The sequence below is a fragment of the Schistocerca cancellata genome, chromosome 3, assembly GCF_023864275.1.
Source record: "Schistocerca cancellata isolate TAMUIC-IGC-003103 chromosome 3, iqSchCanc2.1, whole genome shotgun sequence".
Classification (NCBI taxonomy): domain Eukaryota; kingdom Metazoa; phylum Arthropoda; class Insecta; order Orthoptera; family Acrididae; genus Schistocerca; species Schistocerca cancellata.
Window position 1 is genome coordinate 451133922 of NC_064628.1, and position 17225 is coordinate 451151146.

Consider the following 17225-nt stretch of genomic DNA (forward strand, 5'->3'; position numbering starts at 1 on the left):
TTGAGGCGCTTCAGTCATGGACTGTGCGGCTGGTCCAGGCGGAGGTTCGAGTCCTCCCTCGGGCATGGGTGTGTGTGTTTGTCCTTAGGATAATTTAGGTTACGTAGTGTGTAAGCTTAGGGACTGATGACCTTAGCAGTTAAGTCCCATAATATTTCAGACAAATTTTTTGCTCATCGAACCACAATCATACTATCTCCCTACCATTCCACTCCCGAACAGCGCGCGGGAAAAACGAACACCTAAACCTTTCTGTTCGAGCTCTGATTTCTCTTATTTTATTTTGATGATCATTCCTACCTATGTAGGTTGGGCTCAACAAAATATTTTCGCATTCGGAAGAGAAAGTTGGTGACTGAAATTTCGTAAATAGATCTCGCCGCGACGAAAAAGTCTTTGCTTTAATGACTTCCATCCCAACTCGCGTATCATATCTGCCACACTCTCTCCTCTATTACGTGATAATACAAAACGAGCTGCCCTTTTTTGCAGCCTTTCGATGTCCTCCGTCAATCCCACCTGGTAAGAATCCCACACCGCGCAGCAATATTCTATCAGAGGACGAACGAATGTAGTGCAAGCTGTCTCTTTAGTGGCCTTGTTGCATCTTCTAAGTGTCCTGCCAATGAAACGCAACCTTTGGCTCGCCTTCCCCACGATATTATCTATGTGGTCTTTCCAACTGAAGTCGTTCGTAATTTTTACACTCAGGTACTTAGTTGAATTGACAACCTTGAGAACTGTACTATTTATCGAGTAATCGAATTCCAACGGATTTCTTTTGGAACTCATGTGGATCACCTCAGACTTTTCGTTATTTAGCTTCAACTGCCACCTGCCACACCATACAGCAATTTTTCTAAATCGCTTTGCAACTGATACTGTTCTTCGGATGACCTTACTAGGCGGTAAATTACAGCATCATCTGCGAACAACCTAAGAGAGCTGCTCAGATTGTCACCCAGGTCATTTATGTAGATCAGGAACAGCAGAGGTCCCAAGACGCTTCCCTGGGGAACACCTGATATCACTTCAGTTTTACTCGGTGATTTGCCGTCTATTACTACGAACTGCGACCTTCCTGACATGAAATCACGAATCGAGTCGCACAACTGAGACGATACCCCATAGACCCGCAGCTTGATTAGAAGTCGCTTGTGAGGAACGGTGTCAAAAGCTATTCGGAAATCTAGAAATACGGAATCAAATTGAGATCCCTGTCGATAGCGGCCATTACTTCGTGCGAATAAAGAGCTAGCTGCGTTGCACAAGAACGATGTTTTCTGAAACCATGCTGATTACGTATCAATAGATCGTTCCCTTCGAGGTGATTCATAATGTTTGAATACAATATATGCTCCAAAACTCTACTGCAAACCGACGTCAATGATATAGGTCTGTAGTTCGATGGATTACTCCTACTTCCCTTCCTAAACACTGGTGCGACCTGCGCAATTTTCCAATCTGTAGGTACAGATCTGTCGGTGAGCGAGCGGTTGTATATGATTGCTAAGTAAGGAGCTATTGTATTAGCGTAATCTGAAAGGAACCTAATCGGTATACAATCTGGACCTGAAGACTTGCCCGTATAAAGCGATTTTGAGTTGCTTCGCAACCCCTAAGGTATGTACTTCTAAGAAACTCATGCTAGCAGCTGTTCGTGTTGCAAATTCTGGAATATTCCATTCGTCTTCCCTGGTGAAGGAATTTCGGAAAACTGCGTTCAATAACTCCGCTTTAGCGGCACAGTCGTCGGTAACAGTACCATCGGCACTGCGCAGCGAAGGTATTGACTGCGTCTTGCCGCTTGTGTACTTTACATACGACCAGCATCTCTTCGGATTTTCTACCAAATTTCGAGACAATGTTTCGTTGTGGAACCTATTAAAGGCATCTCGCATTGAAGTCCGTGCCAAATTTCGCGCGTCTGTAAATTTTAGCCAACATTCGGGATTTCGCGTTCTTCTGAACTTCGCATGCTTTTTCCGTTGCCTCTGCAACAGCGTTCGGACCTGTCCAATCTATGAGGTGTGAATCTCTCAATTACTGTTGCTACTATATCTTTCAATTTGAGCCACATCTCGTCTACATTTGCATAGTCAGTTCGGAAGGAATGGAGACTGTCTGTTCGGAAGGCTTCTAGGACACTTTATCCGCTTTTTTAAATAAAATTATTTTGCGTTTGTTTCTGGTGGATTTGGAAGAAACGGTACTGAGCCTAGCTACAACGACCTTGCGATCACTAATCCCTGTATCTGTCATGATGCTCTCTATTAGCTCTGTATTGTTTGTGGCTAAGAGGTCAAGTGTGTTTTCGCAACCATTTACAGTTCGCGTGGGTTCATGGACTAACTGCTCGAAATAATTTTCGGAGAAAGCATTTAGGGCAATCTCGGAAGATGTTTTCTGCCTACCACCGGTTTTGAACAAGTATTTTTGCCAACATATCGAGGGAAGGTTGAAGTCCCCACCAACTATAACCGTATGAGTGGGGTATTTATTTGTTACGAGACTCAAATTTTCTCTGAACTGTTCAGCAACTACACTCCTGGAAATTGAAATAAGAACACCGTGAATTCATTGTCCCAGGAAGGGGAAACTTTATTGACACATTCCTGGGGTCAGATACATCACATGATCACACTGACAGAACCAAAGGCACATAGACACAGGCAACAGAGCATGCACAATGTCGGCACTAGTACAGTGTATATCCACCTTTCGCAGCAATGCAGGCTGCTATTCTCCCATGGAGACGATCGTAGAGATGCTGGATGTAGTCCTGTGGAACGGCTTGCCATGCCATTTCCACCTGGCGCCTCAGTTGGACCAGCGTTCGGCTGGACGTGCAGACCGCGTGAGACGACGCTTCATCCAGTCCCAAACATGCTCAATGGGGGACAGATCCGGAGATCTTGCTGGCCAGGGTAGTTGACTTACACCTTCTAGAGCACTTTGGGTGGCACGGGATACATGCGGACGTGCATTGTCCTGTTGGAACAGCAAGTTCCCTTGCCGGTCTAGGAATGGTAGAACGATGGGTTCGATGACGGTTTGGATGTACCGTGCACTATTCAGTGTCTCCTCGACGATCACCAGTGGTGTACGCCCAGTGTAGGAGATCGCTCCCCACACCATGATGCCGGGTGTTGGCCCTGTGTGCCTCGGTCGTATGCAGTCCTGATTGTGGCGCTCACCTGCACGGCGCCAAACACGCATACGACCATCATTGGCACCAAGACAGAAGCGACTCTCATCGCTGAAGACGACACGTCTCCATTCGTCCCTCCATTCACGCCTGTCGCGACACCACTGGAGGCGGGCTGCACGATGTTGGGGCGTGAGCAGAAGACGGCCTAACGGTGTGCGGGACCGTAGCCCAACTTCATGGAGACGGTTGCGAATGGTCCTCGCCGATACCCCAGGAGCAACAGTGTCCCTAATTTGCTGGGAAGTGGCGGTGCGGTCCCCTACGGCACTGCGTAGGATCCTATGGTCTTGGCGTGCATCCGTGCGTCGCTGCGGTCCGGTCCCAGGTCGACGGGCACGTGCACCTTCCGCCGACCACTGGCGACAACATCGATGTACTGTGGAGACCTCACGCCCCACGTGTTGAGCAATTCGGCGGTACGTCCACCCGGCCTCCCGCATGCCCACTATACGCCCTCGCTCAAAGTCCGTCAACTGCACATACGGTTCACGTCCACGCTGTCGCGGCATGCTACCAGTGTTAAAGACTGCGATGGAGCTCCGTATGCCACGGCAAACTGGCTGACACTGACGGCGGCGGTGCACAAATGCTGCGCAGCTAGCGCCATTCGACGGCCAACACCGCGGTTCCTGGTGTGTCCGCTGTGCCGTGCGTGTGATCATTGCTTGTACAGCCCTCTCGCAGTGTCCGGAGCAAGTATGGTGGGTCTGACACACCGGTGTCAATGTGTTCTTTTTTCCATTTCCAGGAGTGTATATCATCGGAGTCTGGGGGTCGGTAGAAGGAGCCAATTATTAACTTAGTTCGGCTGTTAAGTATAACCTCCACCCATACCAATTCGCACGGAGTATCTACTTCGACTTCACTACAAGATAAACCATTACTGACAGACACAAACACTCTACCACCAATTCTGCCTAATCTATCTGTCCTGAACACCGTCTGAGACTTCGTAAAAATTTCTTCAGAAATTATTTCAGGCTTTAGCCAGCTTTCTGTACCTGTAACGATTTCAGCTTCTGTGCTTTCTATTAGCGCTTGAAGCTCAGGGACTTTCCCAGCACAACTACAACAATTTACAACTACAGTTCCGACTGTTCCTTGATCCAAGCACGTCCTGCATTTGCCATGCACCCTTTGAGATTGCAGCCCACCCCGTACTTTCCCGAGGCCTTCTAACCTAAAAAACCGCCCAGTCCACGCCACACAGCCTCCGCTACCCGTGTAGCCGCCAGCTGAGTGTAGTGAACTCCTGACCTATTCAGCGGAACCCGAAACCCCACCACCCTATGGCGCAAGTCAAGGAATCTGCAGCCAACACGGTCGCAAAACCGTCTGAGCCTCTGATTCAGACCCTCCACCCGGCTCTGCACCAAAGGTCCGCAGTCGGTTCTGTCAACGATGCTGCAGATGGTGAGCTCTGCCTTCATCTCGTAAGCAAGACCGGCAGCCTTCACCAAATCAGATTGCCGCTGGAATCCAGAGAGAATTTCCTCAGATCCAAAGTGGCACACGACATTAGTGCCGACATGTGCCACCACCTGCAGCTGGCTGCACCCTGTGCTCTTCATGGCATCCGGAAGGACTCTTTCCACATCAGGAATGACTCCACCCGGGATGCACACGGAGTGCACACTGGATTTCTTCCCCTCCTTAGCCGCCATATCCCTAAGGGGCCCCCTTACGCGCCTAACATTGGAGCTCCTGAAACGTCCCCTTTGAACAATTTATACAAGACTGTGCTTAAACTGACACACAATATTTTTAGCGCAACGCAATCTGACTTTCAAAATTCCCTACAAAAGAATGGCCCTGACTAACATTAATCTATACCTTTCACAAATCACTTACCTCACAAAAATCTTCGTTGCTCGAACTACTGCAATACAGCGAGCGCCACTACTGCCAGCTAAATAAAAGATTCAAACTACGGAAGGCACTAACTACTGATAGGGATAGTTAGCAAATGAAAGATTTTAATAGAGAACAAACAATGTATTTACCTTAATAGTCATAATATATGATATCCAGTATTACAAATTTCAAAACTCCGCCATCTCTCTCTCCACATCCACCACTGCTGGCGGCTCACCTCCAACTGCGCAACGCTACGCGCTGTTCACATGCAGCTGCCGCTGCCCAACACTACAATGGCAGACAACAATGCAAACTAGCCACAGACTGCACACAGCACAGCCAGTGATTTTCATACCGAGCGCTACGTAACGTTGCCGATAAGAAAACATAAACAGCCTACTTACATAAAGAAAACATAAACAGCTTACACTCCCAACTACCAATAAGCCCACCCCCTGCGATTGCCCGGGCCTTGAAGGCTGAGAATCGTCCTCTGAAACAGGGCAGGCAGCTGCATCTGCTCAGCCAGAGAAGAGACAGTACCCGAAACCTGTTTCTCAGACGCACCGGGGAGGCTTTCTGATCAGCCTCTGGGGACGTCTTTCGCTGCCTACCACGCCTTGGAACGACCTCCCAATCAACCACAGGCGAAGGCTCAGCTCCACTGCGGGCAGCAACCGGGGCAACCACAGCGGCAGACCGATCTGGGGACAGACGGGACGAGGTTGCCATCCCCATTATACCCAAGTCCGGCTCACCACAGTGGTGCCCATTGGCAACAGCCTCAAGCTGCGCGACCGAAGTCAGCGTCGCCTGCAGCTGTGAGCGAAGGGATGCCAACTCAGCCCTCATCCGAACACAGCAATCACAGTCCCTGTCCATTCTAATCGATGTTGAACAACAGTTACTGAAACACGAGTCCGTGCCTAGATAACGCAAGAGAAACACGCAAAGAGTGTATGAACTAACCTGTACAAATGCCTAACGACTCCGCTACAATCTGCCTGAATTTACGATTACAGTAACTAAAACTCGAAATTACACCTCCTACACGAAACTATTTAACAAATAAGTGAGCTAGGAGTATAGGACTTGCTGCTGGCAGCTGCTTAACCAACGGCGGCAGGGAGCACACTGGCTGTGACCAACCGACACTGGCCATTCAAAACAAAAACAGAAGACAAACGACTACGCGAATTTACACTATTCAGGTACTAAAACGCGATGCTACAACTCTCAAATACTATAATACGCCCGAAATTTATGAATTAAACAATACAAGTATCAAAAAACAAGCAAAGAAATTAAGAATTAAACTATGTAACAAATAAGTGAGCTAGGAATATACGACTTGCTGCTGGCAGCTGCTTATCCAACGGCGGCAGGTTTGTTTTAAATACACGCTATAACAGTCTTGAACGTTATTTACCTTTGAGATTGGACGTCGTGAGTTGATGTTAGTCAAGAATGCCTTTAAGGCGACAAAAACGCTATTACCAACACCTCGCTGAGTTTGAATGAGGTCGTGCAATAAAACTGGGAGAAGTTGGATGTTTCTTCTGCGATATTGCACCCAAAGATCTGGCAGGAATGTAGCCACTGATGATTGCTGGCAGTCGTGGTCACGACAATGCGCGGTCGCAAGAAGATCTGACTCCGGACAGGGACGTGGCACTACAGAAAGCGAAGAGTATTACGTTCAGACTATGGATCTAGTGAATCGTATTGCGTCTGCAGCAGCAATATGAGCATCAGTTGGCACCACTGTGACGCATCGAACAGTTACAAAACGGTTAATTCAAAGACAGCTCCGAGACAGACGACCAGTAACGTGCATTCCACTGATGCCATACCCCCGCCGTTTGCTACTTCTTATGGGAGGGCAGGGTGTACGTCTGTTGCATTTTCTAATGAAAGCTGCTCTGCCTCTTTGTCAGTGGTGGTCGTGTACTGGTTAGAAAGAGGCCAGTCGAGAGACTGGAACCAACCTGACTGCTTGCTCGACACAATGAACCTGTGTATCTATCTGTGCATATGGTTAAAGAACTGTCTTCTAGTTTTAACCAGTACTTGGAGAAAGCTTTTGACAATGTTGACTGGAATACTCTCTTTCAAATTCTGAAAGTGGCAAGGGTAAAATACAGGGAGCGAAAGGCTATTTACAATTTGTACAGAAACCAGATGGCAGTTATAAAAGTCGAGGGGCATGAAATGGGAAGCAGTGGTTGGGAAGGGAGTGAGACAGGGTTGTAGTCTCTCCCCTATGCTATTCAAGCAGTAAAGGAAACAAAAGAAAAGTTCGGAGTAGGTATTAAAATCCGTGGAGAAGAAATAAAAACTTTGAGGTTCGCCGATGACATTGCAATTCTGTCAGAGACAGCAAAGGACTTGGAAGAGCAGTTGAACGGAATGGACAGTGTTTTGAAAGGATGATATAACATGAACATCAACAAAAGCAAAACGAGGATAATGGAAGGTAGTCGAATTAAGTCGGGTGATGCTGAGGGAATTAGCTTAGGAAATGAGACACTTAAAGTAGTAAAGAAGTTTTGCTATTTGGGGAGCAAAACAACTGATGATGGTCGAAGTAGAGAGGATATAAAATGTAGACTGGCAATGGCAAGGAAAGCGTTTCTGAAGAAGAGAAATTTGTTAACATCGAGTGTAGATTTAAGTGTCAGGAAGTCATTTCTGAAAGTATTTCTATGGAGTGTAGCCATGTATGGATGTGAAACATGGACGGTAAATAGTTTGGACAAGAAGAGAATAGAAGCTTTTGAAATGTGGTGCTACAGAAGAATGCTGAAGATTAGATGGGTAGATCACATAACTAATGAGGAAGTATTGAATAGAATTGGGGAGAAGAGGAGTTTGTGGCACAACTTAACTAGAAGAAGGGATCAGTTGGTAGAACATGTTCTGAGGCATCAAGGGATCACCAGCGTGGAGGGTAAAAATCGTAGAGGGAGACCAAGAGATGAATACACTAAGCAGATTCAGAAGGATGTTGGCTGCAGTGGGTACTGGGAGATGAAGAAGCTTGCACAGGATAGACTAGCATGGAGAGCTGCATCAAACCAGTCTCAGGAGTGAAGATCACAACAACAAAATCTGCTGCAAACGTATTGGACACATTCCTTTCCAGACATCCCCTATAGAACCTTTTCTTGTGTGACTATCGTAAATTGTAGCACATTTTATGAATAAACTGTGGAGTCTTTTTCCCTTCTAGACTATACACCTGTTGGGATACTTGAGGGATTGAAATAACTCCAGATAATGTTGTAATCAATCACCCTCCTTCGCAGCTAGTAGCCTGCGTGCTGAAATGCAGCTGTTTGCCTGTTGTGATGCGCAGTCTGTGGTAACCTGTGGTGACGTTTGCAGACCCGGACATCCCACCCGTTACGTACAACAAAGAGCGGCGCCGCAGCAGCTGCACGCGCCACATGCGCGACCCGGATGAGATCCTGCGGAGCCTCAAGGCCGTCAAGGGCGAGCTGGCGCTCGGACGCGCCATGAGCTTCAGCGAGAAGGCGCGACGCCGTAAGTACAGCAGGAACCTCGCCATTCTGCCCTCCCGCCTCAGGCGAGGCCGTTTCTAGCAGTTACGCAATTCGTCTTGCTTTGAGCATAATGAAACAATACAAATTTATTGGCATTTGTTCACAATCTTTTATTCCGTTTCACTTGAAACCAGATAACAAGACTCTTGTTTACTGATCAGTAGAAGTGTAGAAGCTTGCTAACATTTCACCTGCATTAAAAATGTGAAGTATAATATGAAAAAACATCAATGTTTGTGTCACAGACTAAGCAATGTAAAGGTGTTTTCAAGGCATGGCCCTATTGTAAGTGATATTTTCTGTCCTTCCTCTGACCTTTGAACTACCCAGCCAGTGGACTGCGAGCCACTATGCAACTACAGCTCTTCCATTTATACAAATACTTGGCAGAAATGAAACGCGTGATAAGAGACAGAAAAAAGTCCGAGAACTAAATGGGGAGCGAATCGAGAACGTTTGGAGCTGTGCTGTGACACTCCCGTACTTAGACATCGAGCCACGTGTATAATTCAGTTAATCTTTTAGTAATACATGATTTATGGATGCACAAGGTAACGCCAGGTAAAAATGCAAAGGCCTGGTACTTAACCACGAATTGGCCAAGCCCTCTGGCCATTCTCTGTGCATATGAAAAGAACTTATTTTCACTTCAAGTGTCCACCCCGGCCCCCAATTTCACAAACACACACACACACACACACTGCCATCCATTCCAACGACTACCCGAGAAGAGCCCATTCTCAGGTCGGAGGAAGACAACGGCATATCATGTCTGATAGTGCAATATGTAGTAAAGTATTTTAATGGATAGATCAAAGAATTATATTTTTGTTAATTTATTTTACAACTGCAGTGGCACTTGCCAAATAAACTGAACAAATGTATCTGTTATGTCGAACGTCTAATAGCCAGAAAAGATTACCTGCACACCGGCCTCACGTGCCACATGTACTCTCTGTCTCAAATTCTGCCTTAATTAAAGTTCCGTGATTTAAGAACACAAATGTGTCCACATATATTGGCAACATACTTAAGACTACAAGAAACTTTAATATAAAAAACATCAATCTCAAATTTACACCCAGATAAAAATGTTTCAGTTGATTCACAATTCCAGTTAAATGAAAATGTATCGGCTGCTCAGAATTACTATACTCACTGTGACATCAGTGCAGTATTTTCTGTCCACTGCACCAGTCACATTATAATATTATATTACTCACTAGCCGTAAATTGGTAAAATTATGCAAGCATGAATTTAGAGACGATATCTTCCATTACAAAAAAGTTACTGAAATTTAGCAGATAGTTCGAAAATATATATATTGGTCGTACCAACCCACACGTTTTGTTGAATGATAGCGTCAGAAATAGTATTGCCAGAAGAATTCCCTTTGTGCAGTGTTTTATAGTTCTGTGTATTTCTCATATTTACATGTTTACGATAGTGCCTAAAGGGACCATAAATGCTATCCAAGCAGGCCGTGACAAGAGTCTTTTCCATCTGTGAAACTGAGACTTTTATCTGAAGTTTAATCTAGCTATTCTCAAGCGAAATCGCGACGGCCAGACAACAGTCAATTTGGCCACACCACAATGTAAATCATCACCTACTGATACTTTCTGACAGTAGGGGAAAGTGTTGTCGCTTGAGGGTAGAGCATAAAGGAGCACACAGTGATTCCTGCTCGGTGTTTCAATCCAATGAACGACTTCAGAATCACATGAAGGAATGAGCTCCAAAGATTACCATAAGCGGTTTTCGGCATTGACAACAGTTTCTGTTGTTGTGAGACATGAGGTTGTGTTTCGTACGACATTTATAAATGTGTTCATTTCTACACATTGAAGTGCTGTATAACATATTGAAGATATTGTTAAATCTTCAGTTACAGAATTTTACTTTGAGTGAAATTCTGTATATTTATGAAACTAGTTATATCATAACGTGTAGATAGTTAAGCCATACTTTGCCGGTCTAATATGTGAAATTTACAAATTAACTGAGTTTCTTTAATGTCTTCTTGAAAACGAAAATTTTTGTTAGTTTCCAATAGCCTCTGCTCACAAATGTATTTATCTTGTTACTGTTTTTGATAATACATCCATTTCATTTAATTTCACATATTCATTTTTGCTTGGTATTAGAGTAACAATGTCACAGATAGTCTATTAAATAAAGTACTGATAAGGTTGTCTCGACTATAACACTTATAAATTTCAATTAAATATTTGATCCTAGGTACACGAACATGTTACACCTTGGAGCATTTTTTCACATTAGGAAAAACTTACTTTTCCAGAGAAATTTTTGTAATTTTAGGAAAGAAACTGCAGCACGAAAAGAGTGAATGCTGTAATTTAAAAATGAAATGATAAAATATATTAAACTTCTGTTATAGGCGAAAGTCTGAAAATTATTTCGAGTTATAATACTCTTATTATTTGCACAACTATTTCAACTTCCTCGTAAACAATACATCATTAAATCTCTCCGTTTTCACTGTGCGGAGACATTAATGTCCTTTCCCTGGTCTGCTCAGCATCGGTAACGCTGAATACTGAGTACTGTCTGTTGTTGTCTCCTTAATTGTTTTTTTTTCTACAGATTTTCTTCTTCAAAAATATGAAATTGTACTACGTATTTGCAGACCGGCAAGCTAAATTCACGTCTTTGCTGAAGCACTACCAGTGAGATAAATGACTTCTCCAACATTCTGCACAGAACCCAGCGTTCGTCCTGTTTGTTTCCTTTTCTACCTGCTTACACTATTTGGTTAAAAACTTTGTTTGAGGTACAACATAACCAGATCTCGTTGGAAACTAATTATTAATTTGACATAAAATATCGTTTAATTTATGTACGTTGCGATAGTATCAGAGCATCGATGACTTCCATCAGCGCAAGGTATGTAAGAAATTTTGAACGGCGTTCGGAAGAGTAAACTCTGTACCGTTACGAAGTACTGACTGCCTGCCAGTGCCATCCTGACGACACCGACAGTCACCTGGTAAATTCAGATGAGAGCATGAGAGTTTGCTGTCATCACCACCGTTCTAACTTTTTAAAAGAGGTTCTGAAGTGACGATAACACTCTATGAGTGACTCAATTTGTGTGAAAGCTATCTAAAAATTAAACGTCATTTACCAACTGCTTAAATGGAATATTATTACGACATTGCTATACATGAGGTCACACATAGATATTGAAATGTCACATCTACATACGTTTCGTTATTTGACTCTGTGTGATATAACCCACTGCATCCTATTAAAAACATTGTTTTCCACATCAGTACATGTCGCAAATGGTAAATAAGCAGCCCTCACCGGCTCTAACTTAAAACAGTGCTTTTTGGGAAGTAAAAACGCAATCCATAGTTAACACGACCACTCTGTACACAGAATAGATTCTTCTGAGAGGTACATCACATGATGATTGTGTAGAAAAACAGAGTCTTATAACTAGTATTTCCAAATGGTTACTGCTCTTATCTCTTTAATTGATGTTTTATTGCTGCTAAACATTCAGTTTCATTTCACACACATTCTAGATCACTGCCATAGCAATGAATGTCAGTCCTTTTGCTATACTAATTAAGTGCGGTTCCAAGTAAATTGCAACAGTACTTCTTTTTCACTAGGAAATAAGAGACAAGATATGACATGTAAAGTTTAGTAATTATCACTCCTGTAACAGTCGTAAGAAAAGGTTTTGTAATATATAAACATTTCCTCGTCTCGTATATTTACTGAATTCTGCTGCAGCTTTCTGAAGGCTACTTTCCAACAGTTCGTTATTGTCTGTGACTTCATCCAATGTAACGAAGGTATTGTATTTCTCTTTTGCTTGGAAGGTTAACGATGTTTTGGTTCATCTAATGTACCCCTCTATTGTATTATAAATGTCGCTGTAAATGTACTTAATAGCATGGCATTTACTTGTCTCTGTGTCACTTCTTGCGAGACTGCATCTTCTTGTTTCATTGTTCGGTGAAAACTGTGTTTCTTTTCTTTGTAAAATAGATTATGTGTAAGTTTTCAGCTGACATACGTAGCTGATATGTGTTTTCTACTAAGCATGTCACGATTTTTAAACAACATCTAGTACTGCTGAAGTCTGGTCTAATTTCAGAAATGTATTAGATTTTTTCTTAAGTGTTTTACTTTTGTCTTCCTAGACTCATGTTTGTTATTTACCATGCATACTTTTTGTGCTATGTAAACTTGTTACTTTTTGCATGTGTGTTCTACATGTGTATTTATATTTTGTACATATTTGTTGTGCCTTAGGTATGTCACTGGCTTGGCGTCCAAACGAATATCATAAATCAGAATTATAATTTATTCGTTGTGTTGTGGTAAATGACTTCATGCAATTTTTCATTTCAAAAATAGTTTAATGTTAATCTGATGTGAATGAACATACATGGATGACTTATGCAAGTAGGACACTAAGAAATACTTTTTGAAAAAGAGGAATGTTAATCTGAAAAAAAAATCATTATAAAGCCAAACCATGAGAAACGAACTTGCATGATAGGATTTCCTTCTTTTCTCGAAATGATATATTAATTTGCCTTTATGCCTCATAGCTTGATTCCGTGACACTGATTACTGATCATCCTGAACATTAAACGTAGATTAACAAGATTCCCTGTTTTCCATTAAAGCTTATACGCAGAATGTCCCAAAGCCATAGGATCAATATATGACAGCTGGTAATGGATGATGAACTGAGTATTTTGTCTTGCGGTAAGAGGTCTTGAACGAACAAAGTATGTGTCTGCACACACGACTGGTCATGTTTCATAACACGCAAATGCTTGCTGAATGGCCTTTTGCACAATACGCCAGTTGAAGAGCCCAAAAATCTAAACGAATGTATAGTAAAAAACCTGTAATAGACCTCATATTAGAAATTTATCGCTGTTGACAGAACCTTACGAGCAACTCTATCGCTCGATGGGGAGAGGAGTTGGGACAGCAATTACATCCGCGAAATAAACAACATTTTCTAGCAATGGTGCCTAATGCTTTTGAACTCAGTGAACAGTTCTGTCAGAGGATTACGTTGTAACGCATGTATTGAGACTGTCGGTCGGCATATTGATTTATTACGATGGAATGCAGTTGTTGCTACAAGATCTATATCAATAAAAACATAAACGTTTTCCAACAATTAGTACCGAACTTCAGTCAGTACGGGATCCTATATAACGTGTTTCATTTCAGTCGTTAAGGTATAACCAATTAACCCCCCCCCTCTCCCCACAAAAAAACTATGAATGAGCAAAGTTGTTAATTTTTCATCCCGGTTGTTTCACTGCTCAGGTGGTAATCACAGAGCAACTATCCATAACTGACGTACTAAAATTCATGTGATTTCTCACACATGGAATTCCTAGAATATTCAGGACTTATTGCTGCTCCTGGTACTGCTGTGCTTTGTCGACCTTGACGCTGACTCCACCAGGAGCACCTGTGAAGGTATTCAACGCAGCTCGCGACGAAACGTCAGGAACAGAGAAGTTTCATGGATCACGATCAACCAAACCGGAAAATTCACCAGCAACTAACATGACTGGTCGTGAAAGCCTTCATTGTACAATTCAGAAATTAATTTTGTGGTCATTCACAAGATGTTTGTGTGATGATGAGACAAACTTTCACCGATGATAGAAGAGGAGAAATATATCAATCTGAGATGGACAACCTTTATCCGCGAACGGCAGAGTCGAAAGTTACGAAGCGAAACGTGTTGTGGAGTAGATCTGCCAGTGAAACGCAAGAAATCGCGAATCGTTGTTTGTACGCTGTAATAAACATTGTACTACAGGTTAACCTCAGCAACGTGCAACGACAGTTTGCGGTGCGATATGCAACAAAACTACGTTCTTGACGACCTGCTGACACCTCTGGACGATTCTCTAAGGACATAGTGGGTCTGAAGGCCCATTGAATGCGATCTCATCCCCTTGGATGTGTAACGCGACTGCAGAGTTTGATCTGCTCTTCAGGGTGAAACCACTAGTAACCGTTCAAAACCATTCAGCGAAATTTGAACGTGGTCCGAAGAAGCAAAGAGTGTTTACACTTTTTGAGTCCTACTGTTGTGCACATTCCTGTGGCGCTATTATCAGGACTACACCATTAATACAGACACGAATAAAATGGGAAAGGTCTTTCTAAGACAGTCCGCCGCCCCCTCCCCCACCAATTTTGACAACACCGTCATAGCCACCTGCATTCGTTTCTTGAGCACTTTAAAACTGTACCTCTACAGAGACAATCCTTGACTTGTTCCTAGGGGCCTGTAGGCAGACAAATCCTTCAGAGCCCCTCAGATCCAACATGCCAGCAAACAGCTGCTAGAGTAGGTGCGCAGCGACGCTCGTCTAAGGGTGTGACAGGGGTTGCCTGGCCACAGGTGACGAGGAATCGGTCAAAGGTTGTCTCTGTAGAGGTTCCTTTTAAAGTGCTCAACAGCATGGGTGGCCCAAGGGATGTTGCTGAACTGTGGGGTCTCAGAGGAACTCTTTTCTTTTTTTAATCATACACATTGAAAGTCACACACCACACCACAGGAGGCCACAAAACAGGATGTCCGAAAAAGAGTAAACACAGTTCGTTGCTTCCGGTCACGTTTAAATTGCGCTGAATGGTTTTGAGCGATCCTTAGTAGTTCCGCCTTGTATAACAGAGCAAAAACTTCGGTCGCGCTTCACTCGAAAGGGATCAGATCACTTTCAGTGGGGTTGCAGTCCCACGACATCCTTAGAGAAGGGTTTAGTCATCGGGGGGCTGTGGGGGGGGGGGAGAGGGTAATGATTGTCGACGCTTGTGAAGAATGTCGTTCTGTTGCATATCGCGGTGCAAACCGTCTTTGTCGACTGTGAGATATGTGTAAATGAACACACCAATAGAAGGGATGGTTTCGTTGACGCCCTTTATGTGCCTCCTGAAGCTTTTTCTGAGCGGCGGCGTCCATAAGAAAACTACATGATTTCAACGTGTGGGTGACGTGGTTCTTACAAGGCGTCAATAGGAGGGGTGAGATGTGGGTAAGAGAGAGGGAGGTTGACGACCTTCTCGTCGTGCAACAGGGCCGTAGTGACGTTGAACAGATCTGTGGCGAAATTTGGTACCAATGTGACATCTTTTACACACCTTACAACTCACATGAATTTCTAACGTTAGATCTATTTTCGCATGTGTCGGCTCCTTGTTGTTTGAAGCGTAGCCGATCCCCAGGGTGACGTCGCAGGGCACCGCGCTTTGGCACGATTACAGTGGAGGGTTATAGACACGTTTGAGCCCAATTTCACAGTTGTACATCGCAGTGTGGCAAACTGACTGGCTTTCAAAAAAGTTACCCTCTAATTCTTTCGCGCAGCGTACATCTGCCAGTGACTCTCCATCCAAGATACACTGCCTCGTCCTTACCAACGAATTCTCAGTCTGGTACTAATCTCGTTTGACAGTCATTACAACCGTACTTTGTACAATAAATGTAGAGGTGGTACTGAGGCAACTGATTTTCGGAAGTCAAGAAATACTGCGTCTAACTGCCTGCGCTTTTAACGCAAAGGATTGAAATCCGTGGTCGGCTAACCCAGTGACATACTTAAGGTGGCATTCAGTGCGTGTGGTATAACTCGCTTTTACATAGCGTACGTAGAGTGTGTAGAGGTGGTCGCCAAGTCCGTAGGGATGCCGGCGAGTGGTAAGGCGAGAGTGTTTCTGCCGCCAGGGTGCAGCGTGGACAACGCCTCGTTGTCTAGGCCGCGCGGCGAGCACGCCAGGGCGCAGCTGTACCAGAGGAGCCAGCTCGTCAGTAAGTGCCTCGGCCCTCCACAGCTGCCAGCTTGGCTACACTACACCACAGCCGCGCGCTCCACCGGCAGGACTCTGCCTCGGCGCGATCCAGCCGAAAGCTCTGTCCTACACCGTTTTAACATACGCAGATGGGTAGACTGAAAAGAAGCGCTTAACTGCCTACATTCGAGAATTTCTCTTCTTGGCTTCGTCGTCCAGTAATCTCCAAGGGTGTTAAAAGTTACTACCACGGCTGAGAGAGGGAATAAAAGAAAACACATATTGTCAGCATAGAGATTTCTTAACCTCGGTACCCCAAACGAGACGAACAGCTATTACAGTCCGATTTAAATTAGTTAACACTCGGCATCAAGTAGGCTGAACAGCTCTCGCCAGTAGTGCATCAATGGGATCCCTGTGTTGTATGCTCCAACCTTATTGTCACTTCCGCTGCGCAAATAATTGTGCCCGCAGCCCTCACTCAGCTCAAGTAGGAGATCAGTGTAATAGATGGTTTAGGGCGCCTTATTGGCCTGTGGAAGCACTCGAAACAACACTGAATGTTTGTTTATAAGCTCCAAGTTTTAATGAGTGAACTTATTAAAAAAATTTATCCTTGTAAGGTTTCGTCCCGCATCACCCAGCCTTTTCCATGAACGGGAAGATTTCAGTTAGTTTACTTCATGGTCTGATAGAGATTCTCAATTCAGGTAGTGGATTGCAAGGTGTACGCAGGAGCAGATACAGACTCAAATCACAATGTACACTATGT

The 17225-nt window shown here is 44.1% G+C and overlaps 1 protein-coding gene across 1 annotated transcript in view; it reads left to right on the forward strand.

The window, feature by feature from the left end:
* The window catches only part of LOC126176363 (regulating synaptic membrane exocytosis protein 2-like), a 165519-nt gene that overhangs the window by 64219 nt on the left and 84075 nt on the right, over nt 1–17225 (forward strand). The window contains exons 6-8 of the mRNA XM_049923518.1: nt 39–44; nt 8456–8614; nt 16308–16472. Coding sequence (XP_049779475.1) covers nt 39–44; nt 8456–8614; nt 16308–16472 — 330 coding nt within the window. The remainder of the gene's footprint in view (nt 1–38; nt 45–8455; nt 8615–16307; nt 16473–17225) is intronic.